Raw genomic sequence first — 12,589 nt, 5'->3', positions numbered from 1 at the left:
GATAACACAGTGTAATGAATATGTCTGTTGCTGCTTCCACCAGAATTCTGGTGTGAAGTACATTTGCTTCGGGCAGGTTCATCAATTTTCAATTTAGCTATGTTTCCAAATATTACGTCGTCACTGATATGATTGATTTTAACCTTTAGTTACACAAGTCCCATGGACACTTGTTTCTGGGAAATGTTCTGGATCTTCCTACATGAAGACTGACACAAAGTAACTGTTTAGTTTCCTGTAATTTCAATGTCTCTACAAGAAATCATTATTTTCACACACATCCTGTCAACATGGGAGAGGATTATTCCATATTTGATCTTGTTTTTCTTTTCTTTTTAAAAAGCAGTGGAAGCTTTTTGGCAGGCTGCATGTTCTTGTTAGCTTGCATTATTGTCCGATATTTCATTTTCTTTTCAATTTATTGCCATTAAATTTGCTCATTCCAAATGTCTGGACTGGGCATTTTCTGAACTGCTTACTTTGCCTATTGCACCTTGGATGATATACTTTTATTGTACTCCTTACAGTGTTTCTGCAAATGCCAGCCATTGCCTGTCTTCGATTGAAATCTTTCCACGTACATTTCAAATTCACTGAAGCCATGTTCCACCTCATATATTCATAAATTGCATGACGTGGGGATATAAGAGTAATTTTAACAAAAAGACAAAAAACCGTTTTGTACTCAGGTGTCATGCAAAATTCAATATATTATGATCACTACCACTAAATTATAGCTATCAAAAAGGTATTCAATTGGCTCTTCTGATCACCCTTCCTGAAGAAATGTCGATTCTCCTGCTCCTTGAATGCTGCCTGACCTGCTGCGCTTTTCCAGCAACACATTTTAAGCTCTTCTGATCAACCAACACCAAATCCACATCAGACTGATGTCTAACGCAGTTCTCCACATACTGTTAAACCAAACCATCTCTTTCACGCTCATGAAATCCATTTTCCTGCATTAGCATTCACTTGGGATAACACGGTTTATATGCAACTTGAATTTAAACTAAATGCAGTACCGACAAACGTGTAAAATGAATTTTCTGTTCTACAACATTTGAAAAGTGTTTGAGCAGAGTAGCACTAAATGTGTGAATTAGGGCAGTGTCAAATTATAAGGGAGACTTCTGCCACGTGGCCCTAGATGGGAGAATTGGTGCATACTCAACATTTAGAGCTGAACTGCTCCTTACTATCCTCACTGTATACCCATGGCTGCGTCGCCATATATCAGACTAGTGCCATTTGCAAGTTCACTGAAGATGCCACCACAGTCGATCGAATCTCAGATGCCGATGAATCAGACAACAGTTGGGAGGTGGAAGACCTGGAAAAATGGTGCACTGAAAACATTCTAGCTCTCAATGCCGGCAAAACCAAGGAACTCATTATTGACTTTTGGCAGAATGTTACTCATGCCCCCCCCCCCCACACACACATATTAACAGCAGAGAGGAGGAACGAGTGGAGAGTATCAAACTCCTGGGAGTTGTCATCCACAACAAGCTTTCTTGGACGCTTCAGGTGGATGCACTGGTTACAAAGGCCCAACAACGTCTCTTCATCCTCAGGCAGATGAGGACATTTGGCATGACGGTGAATACCCTTGCCAACGTTCATAGATCCGGCACCTAGAGCATTCTGTCTGGATGTATCACTACCTGGTATGGCATCTGTACCATTCAAGAGCGGACTTGAATCACTAAGGCCAACCTCCCATCTGTAGAATCCATCTACCAGGCCGACTGTCAAGGAAAGGCCGCCAGAATTCTCAAAGATCCATCCCAACCTGGCAATGTTTTTCTACAGCCTCTACCATCAGGGAGGAGATATAGAAGCCTGAACACACGCACCAGCTGGTTTCACAGCAGTTTCTACCCTACTGGTGGTAGAATACTGAATGGACACACAAGCTCTTAACATTCACTTGTACCCGTGGTTTTGTCTGGTATACGTGACAATGAATTCAATTCAAATCCAAATTCAAAATTCAGATGTATTAGGGAATTGAAAGAAATTGGCTGTTTATGGGAAACCACATAAGCAAGCAGTTTTCTAGGAGGGAGGAAGTAACAATGCTACTTAACCTGCTGCCTCACGACAAATAGTTGCATAAGATTGGCTTCAGAAGGAATGTCCTGCGGTTGTTTCAGCAAAAGCTGCCCTGCAACAGACCTTCAGTTCGGAATTTATCAAGTAACAGGGGATCTACCTTTGATATGAGAGCAACCTGCCTCCATGATGGCTCCAGATGAGTCGTCAATACAGTGAACGAAAATATTGAAAGGATCACCACTAATTTTACACTTTAAACTTGCGGGACAGAAACTTCAATAAAAATTCAACACCAGGATACTTGAGTCACAGAACTTCGGTAAACAGCACTGCACTACAAAATAATCAAATAATTGGCGCAGCTCGAAACAAAAATGTTTGTTTGAAATCGTAGCTAAATTCCTGCGGTTATTTGGTAAGGGCCAGACTGTGTTGTCAGATATAATTTGCTGACTTGTGTGGCCATATTTTGTTTGCTCCATGCAATAAAGTTGAAGTTAACTGTTCCAGTCCCTGTTTGTAAGATTTCTTAACAAGTCCCCGAATTAAATGTAGATTCTGTTAATTTACACACAACCAAAAGCTTCAAATTTACGGGGATAATTCCTACAGTGTGGAGACAGGCCAAGTCAGTCTAGCAAGTCTACACCAACTCTCTGTAAAGCATCCCACTCAAACCTGTTTCACTACCTTACATCTGGCACTGACTAATACACCAAAACTGCACATCTGTGAACTGTGAAAGGAAACTTGAGCACCTGGGGGAGAAAATGCAATCTCTACACAGACAGTCACTGAACGCTTGAATTGAACCAGCGCCCGTAACGCTAAGAGGCAGCATGCTAACCACTGAGCCACTGTGCCGCCCAATGGTCAGCAAAGCTGCTACACAGCTGTGGAGAAATAGGTCAGCTATCACTTAATGGCAGAACAGGCTGAATTGGCCGAATGTCCTAATTCTGTACAAATATCTTGTCGTCTGAGTCATAGAGTCATACAGATGTACAGCACGGAAACAGATCCTTCGGTCCAACCCATCCATGCCGACTACATACGCCAACCCAATCTAGACCCACTTGCCGGCGCCCGGACCATATCCCTCCAAACCTGACCTATTCATTCCAAACAAATGCATTTTAAATGTTGCAATTGTACCAGCCTCCACCACTTCCTCTAGCAGCTCATTCCATACATGTACCACCCTCTGCGTAAAAAGGTTGCCCCTTCGGTCTCTTTTATATCTTCCCCTTTCACTCTAAAACTATGCCCTCTAGTTCTGGACTCCCCTACCGCAGGAAAAAGACTTTGTCTATTTATCCTTTCCATGCCCCTCATAATTTTGTAAACATCTATAAGATCATTCCTCAACCTCTGACACTCCAGGGAAAAAAGCCCTGAACATCCTGTTCAGCCTCTCCCTATAGTTCAAATCACTCAACCCTGGCAACATCCCTGTAAATCGTTTCTGAACCCTTTCAAGATTCACAACATATTTCTGATAGGAAAGAGACCAGAATTCTACGCAATATTCCAACGGTGGCCTAAACCATGTCCTGTACAGCGGCAACATGACCTCCCAACTCCTGTAATCAATACTCTGACCAATAAAAGAAAGCATATCAAACGCCTACTTCACTCTCCTATCTACTTGCGACTCCACTTCCAAGGAGCTATGAACCTGCACTTCAAGTTTTCTTTGTTCAGCAATATTCCCTCGGCCCTTACCATTAAGTGTATAAGTTCTGCTAAGATTTGCTTTCCCAAAATGCCAGCAACTCGCATTTATATGAGTAATACTCCATCTGCCACTTCTCAGCCCATTGGCCCATCTGGTCAACATGCTGTTGGAATCTGAGGTAATCTTCTTCACTGTCCACTACACCTCCAATTTTTGTGCCATCCGCAAACTTACTAAGGGTACCTCATTCTCACATGCAAATCATTTATGTAAATCACAAAAAGTAGTGAACCCAGCATCGATCCTTGTGGCACTCCGCTGGTCACAGGCCTCCACTCTGAAAAACAACTCTCCACCATCTTGTGTCTTCTACATTTGAGCCAGTTCTGTGTCCAAATGGCTAGTTCTCCCTGTATTTCATGCGATCTAAATTTGCTAATCAGTCTCCCATGGGGAACCTAGTCGAATGCCTTATTGAAGTCGATATAGATCACATCTACAGCTCTGCTCTCATGAATCCTCTTGGTTACTTCTTAAAAAAACTCAATCAAGTTTGTGAGACATGATTTCCCACGCACAAAGCCATGTTGACTAAACCTAATCAGTCCTTGCCTTTCCAAATGTACATCTCTATGACTCTATGACACTATGTGCATCCTGTCCCTCAGGATTCCCTCCAACCACTTGCCCTCCACGGACGTCAGGCTCACCGGTCTATAGTTCCCTGACTTATCCTAACCATACTACTTAAACAGTTGCACCACGTTTAGCCAACCTCTTGTCTTCCAGCACATCACCTGTGACTATCGATGATGCAAATATCTCAGCAAGAGGCCCAGCAATCACTTCTCTGGCTTCCCACAGAGTTCTCGGGCACACCTGATTAGGTCCTGGGAATTTATTTATCCACCTTTAGGCGTTTCAAGACATCCAGCACTTCTTCCTCTGTAATCTGAACATATTGCAAGATGTCACCAAGATGTCAGAATCCTACATTCTATATCTTCCATATCCTTTTCCACAGTAAATTCTGATGCAAAATGCTCGTTTAGTAACTCCCCCATTTACAGCGGCACCACACAATGACCGCCTTGCTGTTCTTTGAGGGGCCGTATTCTCTTCCTAGTTACACTTTTGTCCTTAATGTATTTGTAAAAACCCTTTGGATTTTCCTTAATTCTATTCGGTAAAGCTGTCTCATGTCCCCTTATTCACCTCCTGTTGCCTTTATACTCTTCTAAGGATTCACTCAATCTATTCTGTCTATACTTAACATGTGTTTCCTTTTTTTATTTTCGCCAAGTCATATTAAAATTGTACAAGACGTTGGTTCGGCCGCATTTAGAATACTGTGTACAGTTCTGGGCGCCACATTACGAAAGGATGTGGATGCCTTGGAGAGGGTGCAGAGAAGGTTTACGAGGATAGTGCCTGATATGGAAGGTACTAGCTATGAAGAGAGGTTGAGTAGGTTAGGTTTATTTTCATTAGAAAAAGGGAGATTGAGGGGGCACCTGTTTGAGATTTACAAAATCATGAAGTATATAGACAGGGTGGATAGAGATAAGCTTTTTGCCAGGATGAAGGGTTCAATAACGAGAGCACGCTTTCAAGATGAGAGGTGAAAAGTTTAAGTGGGATACACGCAGTAAGTACTTCACACAGAGGGTGGTGGGCGTTTGGAACGCGTTGCCAGCGGAGGTGGTAGAGGAGGGCACGGTAGATTCATTTAAGATGCGTCTGGACAGATGCATGAGGAGGTGGGGAGCAGAGGGATTCAGATGCTTAGGAATTGGCCGACAGGTTTAGACAGTACATCTGGATCGGCTCAGGCTTGGAGGGCCGAAGGGCCTGTTGCTGGGCTGTAAACCTTCTTTGTTCTTTGTTCTTTGTAGTTAAACCCGCAAATAATTTGGTCCTCCAGCGTTCACTATACATACCAGCCTTTCCTTTCACCCTGACAGGAACATACTTTCTCTGGATTCTCATTATCTCATTTCTGACGACTTCCCCACTTCCAAACATCCCTTTACCTGCTAACATCTGCCTCCAATCAGCTTTCGAAAGTTCTTCCCTAATACTGTCAAAATTGGCCTTTCTCCAATTTAGAACTTCAACTTTTAGATCTGGTCTGTCCTTTTCTATCACTATTTTAAGTCTAATAGAATTATGGTCGCTGGCCCCAAAGTGCTCCCCCACTGACACTTCCATCACCTGCCTGCCTTATTTCCCAAGGTGTAGGTCAAGTTTTGCACCTTCTCTAGTAGGTACAACCACACACTGAATCAGAAAGATTTCTTGAACACACTTAACAAATTCCTCTCCATCTAAACACTTAACACTATGGCATTCCCAGTCGATGTTTGGCAAGCTAAGATCCCCTACCAAAACCACCCTTTTATTCTTACAGACAGCAGAGATCTCCTTCCAAGTTTGTTTCTCAATTTCCCTCTGACTATTGGGGGGTCTATAATGCAATCCCAATGAGGTGATCATCCCTTTCTTATTTCTCAGTTCCACCCAAATTATTTCCCTGGATATATTTCCGGGAATATCCCCCCTCAGCACATCTGTAATGCTATCCCTTATCCAAAATGCTACTGCCCCTCCTCCCTTGCCTCCCTTTCTATCCTTCCTGTAGCACTTGTATCCTAGAACATAAAGCTGCCAGTCCTGCCCATCCCAATTGCTATGATATCCAGTCCCATGTTCCTAACAATGTCCTGAGTTCGTCTGCATTCCCAGTTAGGCTCCTTGCGTTGAAATAAATGCAGTTTAATTTATTAGTCCTACCTTGTCCCTGCCTGCCCTGACTGTTTGACTCACTTCTGTTCTCAACTGTACCAGTCTCAGATTGATCCCTTTGTTTACTATCTTCCTATTATGAGGAAAATTTGACATATTATACTTTTAAGGTCACGTTTTAATTTTCACTTTGTTAATTAATTTTATTAATCCTTTCGGCGTGTGGCCATGGAACAGCGACTCATGTGGTTGGATTATCAAGTATCCCTTGCCACCTGTATTGGATAGTTTATTTTCACTCATTGTGAGAACAAAACCTTTTTAACTTTGAAAATAACACACTTATGATAGTGTACATTTGCCACCAAGTAACTTATTAAAGACAGTTCAACGAGCAAGGTGAGCTCTGTGATTTACCTGATTCTCGATTTGTTTTCCAAGTTCAGATTTTACCAATTAAATTGCTGCTGTAATCGCTGATAAATGAGATTGCAAAATACACAACTATTATGAGGAAAATCCTGTCATTTCACAAAGGGAACCAATATCCAACATTCATTATGTCGTTCACTCTTTTCCTCCCCGTTCTATTTAAACTGTGTTCGTAGTTGAATGAAGCAGTGAGTTACAGTGTAGCCAAACTCCCACTGGACTCGTATGACTATGAGAAGAAAGATCATCTTCACAATGGAAGAAAAATGTGAGCTGGCATCTTAATAGAAGCACGATATGAAATATCCCAAATCCCGACTTGTTATGAATCGTATTCCCTAAATAATGTAATTTTTCAGAATACTGAAGAGGTCTTTTGTGGGACTGAAGGTCTTTGACGAGCCGTGTCCCACAGTGATCAGTGCGGGATTCACTTTTGTTTGTCTTTTATACAAGTGATTTTGATGATAATATCGAAAGCATGGTGCGTAACATTGCAAATGACACTAATATTGTTGGTACTATGGATAGTGAAGAGGCTTATCTAAATGAGAAATAGATCTGTTGATCACTTGGGTCTTAGTGTTAAAGGTTTAGATGGAGAGGAATTTCTTAGATGTGTACAAGACAATGTTTTGATTCGGTATGTGGATATACCGACTAGAGAAGGTGCAAAACCTGACCTACTCTTGGGAAAGAAGGCAGGGCAGGTGAGCACTTTGATCATAATTTTATTCGTTTAAATCGTGATCGAAAAGGATAGACCAGATCTAAAAGTTGAAGTTCTAAATTGGAGAAAGGCCAATTTTGACCGTATTCGGCAAGAACTTTCGAAAGCTGATTGGAGGCAGATGTTCGCAGGTAAAGGGGCGGTTGGAAAATGGGAAGCCTTCAGAAATGAGATAACAAGAATCGAGAGAAAGTATATTCCTGTCAGGGTGAAAGAGAAGGCTGTTAGGTATAGTGAATGCTGGATGACTAAAGAAATTGACGGTTTGGTTAGAAAAAGAAGGAAGCATATATCAGGTATAGACAGGATAGATCGAGTACATCCTTAGAAGAGTATAAGGAAAGTAGGAGTATACTTAAGAGGGAAATCAGGAGGGCAAAACGGGGACCTGAGATAGTTTTGGTAAATATAATTAAGGAGAATCCAAAGGGTTTTTACAAGTGCATTAAGGACAAAAGGGTAACTAGGGAGAGAATAGGGCCCCTCAAAGATCAGCAAGGCGGCCTTTGTGTGGAGCCACAGAAAATGAATATTTTGCATCAGTATTTACTATGGAAAAGGATATGGAAGATAAAGACTGTAGGGAAATAGATGGTGATATCTTGCAAAGTGTCCAGATTACAGAGGAGGAAGTGCTGGATGTCTTCAAACGGTTTAAGGTGGATAAATCCCCAGGACCTGATCAGGTGTACCCGAATACTTTGTGGGAAGCTAGGTAAGTGATTGTTGGGCCTCTTGCTGAGATATTTGTATCACCGATAGTCACAGTTGAGGTGCCGGAAGACTGGAGGTTGGCAAACGTGTTTAAGAAGGGCGGTAAAGACAAGCCAGGGAACAATAGACCGGTGAGTCTGACCTCGGTGGTGGACAAGTTGTTGGAGGGAATCCTGAGGGGAGGATGTACATGTATTTGGAAAGGCAATGACTGATTCGGGATAGTCAATATGGTTTTGTCTGTGGGAATTCATGTCTCACAAACTTGATTGAGTTTTTTGATGAAGTAACAAAGAAGATTGATGCGGGCAGAGCAGTAGATGTAATCTATATGGACTTCAGTAAGGTGGTCAACAAGGTTCCCCATGGGAGACTGATTAGCGAGGTTCGATCTCATGGAATAAAGGGAGAACTAGCCATTTGGATACAGAAGTGGCTCAAAGGTAGAAGACAGAGGGTGGTGGTGGAGGGCTGTTTTTCAGACTGGAGGCCTGTGACCAACAAGGATGTTGCCAGGGTTGGAGAATCTGAGCTACAGAGAGAGGCTGAACAGGCTGGGGCTGTTTTCCCTGGAGCGTCGGAGGCTGAGGGGTGACCTTATAGATGTTTACAAAGTTATGAGGGGCATGGAAAGGATAAATAGACAAAGTCTTTTCCCTGGTTGGGGAGTCCAGAACTAGAGGGCATAGGTTTAGGGTGAGAGGGGAAAGATATAAAAGAGACCTAAGGGGCAACTTTTTCATGCAGAGGGTGGTGCATGGAATGAGCTGCCAGAGGATGTGGTGGAGGCTGGTACAATTGCAACATTTAAGAAGCATTTGGATGGGTATATGAATAGGAAGGGTTTGGAGGGATATGGGTCGAGTGCTGGCAGGTGGGACTAGATTGGGTTGGGATATCTGGTAGGCATGGACGGATTGGACTGAAGAGTCTGTTTCCATGCTGTACATCTCTATAAGTCTATGACTCTATGAGCCAATGGTCTGAAGTGTGGCAGATTGGGTTTAGCTTGGAAAATGCGAGGAATTGCATTTTATAACATAAAAAAGGCAAGCCATTGCCAGTTAAAAGTTGATCTTGTTGAACAGAGAGACCTTAAGGATCTTGTACATAATTCTTTGAAGTCTCCATCACACACAGATTGGGTAATTAAGAAGTGTGTAACAAGCTTGCCATCATTGGTCAGATGTGGGGTTGGTACGTTACTTTAAGATTGCACAGGATGTGGGGATGCCTCTTCTGGAGTACTGCATACAGTTCTGTTATCCCGTTTTCAGGAAGGATTTATCAAGCTAGAGAGTGCTTAGAAGAGGTTTACTAGGATGTTACCGGGAACTGGGTTTGTATTATAAGTGGAGACTGGATATGCAGGAACTTTTCCACTGAAACATGGGAGGTTCAGAGCTGACATTGAAGAAGTTTATAAAATCATGATGAGTATGGATGAGGTTAATTACAAATTCATTTTCCCTAGCTTGGAGGAGATCAAGACAAGGACATAAATTTTCAAGGTGGGAGGAGAAAGATCCTAAAAAGACATGAGATCATTTATTTTAATTTACACAAAGAAAGGTTCGCTTGTGGAATGAACATCTAGAAGAAGTGGTGGATGCGGGTTTAGAACATACAACATAGAAAAGTACAGCACAGAACAGCATCATACCTGTGTACACTGTGGGCTGATTGACAGAGGTTATTTGCTACATCTATTGAAATTTTTTTTTCTTATCATGCAATAACCAGGACGGCAAGAATGGACGTTCCTATGTTTGATTTGTGCCTGTTGAAAGTTGCTGAGGGTGGCGTTTCAGTGTGTAGTCATGTCGGAAAATCAAGTGTCTTTCTTGCAAAATTTGCACAAAAATAGCCAGTTTCTCATTTTGAGGCAGAAATATCTTTGATTTCCTTTTCCAGACAATTTCAACCTGACGCCTCTGATCACGGTGGAAAGTGAGGACTGCAGAAGCTGGAGATCAGATGCTGAAAAATGTGCTTCAGGAATCCTGAAGAAAGGTTTATGCCCGAAATGTCGATTCTCCTGTTCCTTGGATGCTGCCTGACCTGCTGCGTTTTTCCAGCAACATATTTTTCAGCATCTGATCACGGTATCAGTAATAGATTCATATATTTGTGCAAAATATCACAGCTCAAGACTTTTTTTGTTAAATATTGATACCTGAGTTTAAAGATATCATCCTTCAAAGGACATGTAATTTGTACAATTCAACCAAAAATCGTACGAAACAGAAATGACTGAACGTATCGAATTTAGGTTCGATAATCCATGAAATAACTGCGTGAAGCATTTTGTTTTTAAATGCCGGTGGATGAAGAGAACTCCATTTTAGAAAGCAAGATGAAATTAAGTCTCAGCTACAAAAATATTCCCCTAAACTACATTTCCCTTGTCCACATTTTTAAAAACACATTTGAGAGTTTGTCTCAATAGCGATTTCACCACATTCTTCAGCTCCTCTCTGAATTTGTTCTGGGTTGCTGCATAAATACATGGGTTCAGGAAACAGCTCAACAACTTGAGAATATTTCCCGTTTCAGTTGCGATATATTCAGGGTCGTTAAAGTCGCCTCGGTAATAATTAGGGTTTGACAGTCTGGTAATGACCAAAGTAGCGGAACGTGTCAACCAAAGCAATATGAAACTGACAGATACCGAGAACAATAAAACGATCGACTTCCTCCGGTTCTCCAGCTCTGTATTGCTTTGATTCTCCTTTCTGTGTCCATGGAGTTTAATCCGAGTTCTGTTCGCCATTACAATACGGTGGATGGTTAAACAATTAAATGAGACAATTAAGATAAATGGAAGCCAAGCAACCCAGGTGCTGTAAACCCAGACAAACGCTATCCCTGGAGATGAAGCAAAGAAAGTTATGCTTGCCTTGCAGCCCCATTGGATTTTATTAAGGATTTGCTCTGACTCATATGCAAACAAAAGTGGAATATTTTTTAACAAGGTCAGGACCGAAATGATTATTAATACCGCCGTTGCAGTTCTTTCTGTACAATATAGTGTTTTAAACTTCTGGCAGCAGATCACCACAAATCTGTCAAATGTGAAGGAAACGATGAACCAAACAGTTAAATCGAGATTGGTGGTACCTATGTATATAATGAACTTGCAAACAGGTGTGTAGGACAAGAAGGAAAGAGGAAAATGATAATGCAAAATGCGATATGCGATAACATTATGGATAATGACCAAGAGATCCGATGTTGCCATGGCTACCAGATAAGCAGAAATGCATTTAGAAAGACCACAGTTTCCTCGTACGATAATTATAACAGTCATTGTGTTCGCTGAAAAAGAGACAGCATTTCGGTAATATTGCAATGCATGTTTGAAATAGAGGAGAAGATACTTTTTAAGAGGATGCGAATACATTCTGAGTGATTTACAAAACAATAAATGTACCCATATTTAATGCGGTCGCCATCTATCTGTACGGTATTGTCAGACTGTCGAAAGATCAACAAAAGCCTTTGCAGGCGACATTTTTGTGACGGTTGTTATGCTAACAGATAAAGGGAAAAAGTAGAAGTGTTCAAACACTGTTTTTGACAATGGTATGTGAACACTGACAATGGGAAATGTATGGTATGCAACATTAACACGGATAAATTAAAACCAACTCGAAACAAACAAGTTGAATGTCTCACCTGGAAGACAAACAGCTGCAAGAAGTGGATAATAAATCTCCTTCAATAATAAAATCGGTGGTTTCTCCATTTCTGAAAATGAATGACTTCTGTCGGAATAGAGGTTCTATGGCTGCAGTATGACCAACATAAGGCAGATGTAATCTGTATTTATACACGCATCACATCTCCAGAGAGTCAATTATGTCAACTCATCAATTACATTAGTTGCAATCATGTAGAATGTTTTATTTGCATAATACACTAAATAAAATAAGATCTGATCCTGGCATTCAAGACTTCACTTTCATTCTCTTCTCTATGCGTTGGACCCCAAATGTCATGTATTTTAACTTATTTATGCATTTAAACAATTGTCCTTTGTAAAAAATAACAATAACATTGTCCTTGTGAATTTTTTTGTCGTTAATCCCATTATGGTCTGTGGTCTGATCTTCCCAACTGCCAACAGTTGACTCCACACGTGTAGCTCATCACATTCGAACAATTGTCCAGTTTCTCAAATTGCATACTCAGTTGCGAATAATGGATAAGGGAACATGACTAGATCA

General features: G+C 41.3%; 1 protein-coding gene across 1 annotated transcript; it reads right to left on the bottom strand.

Annotated features, from left to right (window-relative positions):
- Positions 1-10,291: 10,291 nt before the first annotated feature.
- LOC148146648 (putative G protein-coupled receptor 139) lies at positions 10,292-12,342 on the bottom strand. The gene is made up of 2 exons (XM_087998101.1): positions 12,039-12,342; positions 10,292-11,678 (listed from the first exon to the last, which is right to left on the bottom strand). The coding sequence occupies exons 1-2, from the start codon at positions 12,106-12,108 to the stop codon at positions 10,750-10,752; spliced, it is 999 nt and encodes a 332-aa protein (XP_087854227.1). The 5' UTR covers positions 12,109-12,342; the 3' UTR covers positions 10,292-10,749.
- Positions 12,343-12,589: the final 247 nt, after the last annotated feature.

Source organism: Chiloscyllium plagiosum, unplaced genomic scaffold (assembly GCF_037043375.1).
Source record: "Chiloscyllium plagiosum isolate Xiang-an unplaced genomic scaffold, Cpla_swu_hap1 HiC_scaffold_20, whole genome shotgun sequence".
NCBI lineage: Eukaryota > Metazoa > Chordata > Chondrichthyes > Orectolobiformes > Hemiscylliidae > Chiloscyllium > Chiloscyllium plagiosum.
This window is presented reverse-complemented; position numbering and strand designations above follow the sequence as displayed.

Coding starts and splice junctions, on each gene's coding strand:
- LOC148146648 (XM_087998101.1), bottom strand. CDS start 12,108: ATGGAGAAACCACCGATTTTATTATTGAAGGAGATTTATTATCCACTT. Junction 11,679..12,038: donor TGCAGCTGTTTGTCTTCCAG/GTGAGACATTCA, acceptor TCTCTTTTTCAG/CGAACACAATGACTGTTATA.